Source organism: Fonticula alba (assembly GCF_000388065.1).
Source record: "Fonticula alba strain ATCC 38817 unplaced genomic scaffold supercont2.4, whole genome shotgun sequence".
Lineage (NCBI taxonomy): Eukaryota > Rotosphaerida > Fonticulaceae > Fonticula > Fonticula alba.
In genome coordinates, this window is record NW_009242974.1 from 1,197,399 (window position 1) to 1,198,789 (window position 1,391).

At 63.6% G+C, this 1,391-nt stretch overlaps 2 protein-coding genes across 2 annotated transcripts in view; one reads left to right on the top strand and one right to left on the bottom strand.

Moving 5' to 3' along the window:
* H696_02792 (hypothetical protein) overlaps positions 1-705 on the top strand; it is a 920-nt gene extending 215 nt beyond the window's left edge. Inside the window, exons 2-3 of the mRNA XM_009496691.1 lie at positions 79-121; positions 237-705. Coding sequence (XP_009494966.1) covers positions 105-121; positions 237-639 — 420 coding nt within the window. The 5' untranslated portion in view covers positions 79-104 and the 3' untranslated portion in view covers positions 640-705. The remainder of the gene's footprint in view (positions 1-78; positions 122-236) is intronic.
* Positions 706-929: 224 nt separating this feature from the next.
* On the bottom strand, positions 930-1,310 carry H696_02793 (hypothetical protein; the record flags this gene model as incomplete). Its single annotated transcript, XM_009496692.1, has 2 exons — positions 930-1,054; positions 1,247-1,310. 2 exons carry the CDS (start codon positions 1,308-1,310, stop codon positions 930-932), a joined length of 189 nt encoding a protein of 62 aa, XP_009494967.1.
* Between the last annotated feature and the right edge of the window lie 81 nt (positions 1,311-1,391).

Genomic DNA, 1,391 nt, shown 5'->3' on the forward strand with positions numbered 1-1,391 from the left:
CCCCCCCCCCCCCCCCATCTGCGCCTCTGCCGCTTTTCTCGTCTCTAATCCCCACGTTTTCCCGTCATTCTCGCCCAGTCACCTTCTCGACACTACACAGCACCATGCTGCCCAGCTTCTCGTGCGCCTCCTCCTCTGCTGCCATTCTCGCCCGCGCCTGCCTTCGTCTCCCCTAGGCGGTTGGTATTGACCCACCTCGGATCGCTCGCTTCCTTTGCTCCTTGTCGCGTGAGCAGGCGCTTTGCGGCTCGTTTCCTCGGCCCCCGCTTCGTCGCCCCGGCGATGAAGGCCCCCACCGTCCCGACGGTGTCGCAGCTGTTCTTCAATTCGACCGCTCGCCCGGCCGTCCCGTCGCTCATGCAGTCGGCCGTGTCGCGGTTCACCGGTGCCAACGGCTCGGCCCTCCTTTCGCGGCCAACCATGGCCGGTCTCCTGTCGCAGGGGTCCCCGCTGGCTGGCCAGCAGTCCATGGCCGGTGCCAGCCTTGCCGTCCGCTTCCGGTCCTTCGGTAACGAGTATCAGCCGAGCACTCGTCGCCGTAAGCGCAAGCACGGCTTCCTGGCTCGCAAGAGCACCCCCGGCGGCCTGCGCACTCTGGCTCGCCGCAAGAACCGCGGCCGCAAGAACATGTCCCACTGATGAGCCGGCTCTGGGTGCCGAGCTTTTCCCTCCTCCTTGCCCGTCCCCCCCCCCCCTCATCTCTTTCTCTCTCATTTACCTTCTTCTGCCACTCCCGCGTCCTTGATCCTTCCCCCGCTGTTTTCGCGCTCCCCCCCCCCCTTCCCCCAATAGATTCCTTTTGTTCTGCTTGGGCCTTCCTCCCCGGGTGACCGACACACCTGCCCTCGTGCGGCGGGGGAATATGTGGTTTTTGTGCTTTTTTGTAAGGTGCCTCCGGGGGCACTGCCGAGCTCCTGCCCAGCTGGCTGTCAGAATGACCCAAACTCCTCCATCCATGCCTCATACTTGGCGATGTCGGCAGCACACACCGACGGGGACGTCCGATCGATGGCCTTCTCAAAATCACTGGCCGTGGTGGGTTTGATGCAGTTCTCTGGGGGCACCAGAATGGGGGAAAAGAAACAAGCGGGGCAGCAAATGCCGGCCCGGTGTACGCGAGCGCAGCATGCGCATTCGGGAGTGACGAGGCAGACAAGCGATGTGTAAGAGGGGGCAGGGGCAGCGAGGGAGGAGAGGGTGCACAAGGAGGGGGAGGGGGGAAAAAAAAGGAAAAAAAAAGACGCACCCATAGACATTGTGCGCATCTCGTCGACCGTCAGTCCGCGGACCAGCTCCCGGACGGAGTTCATTGCGGCGTCGCGGCACACCTACATGGGCAAGGGGAGCAGCATGCAGGGGCACATTCATGGTGAACAGAGTGCAGGAGGGGG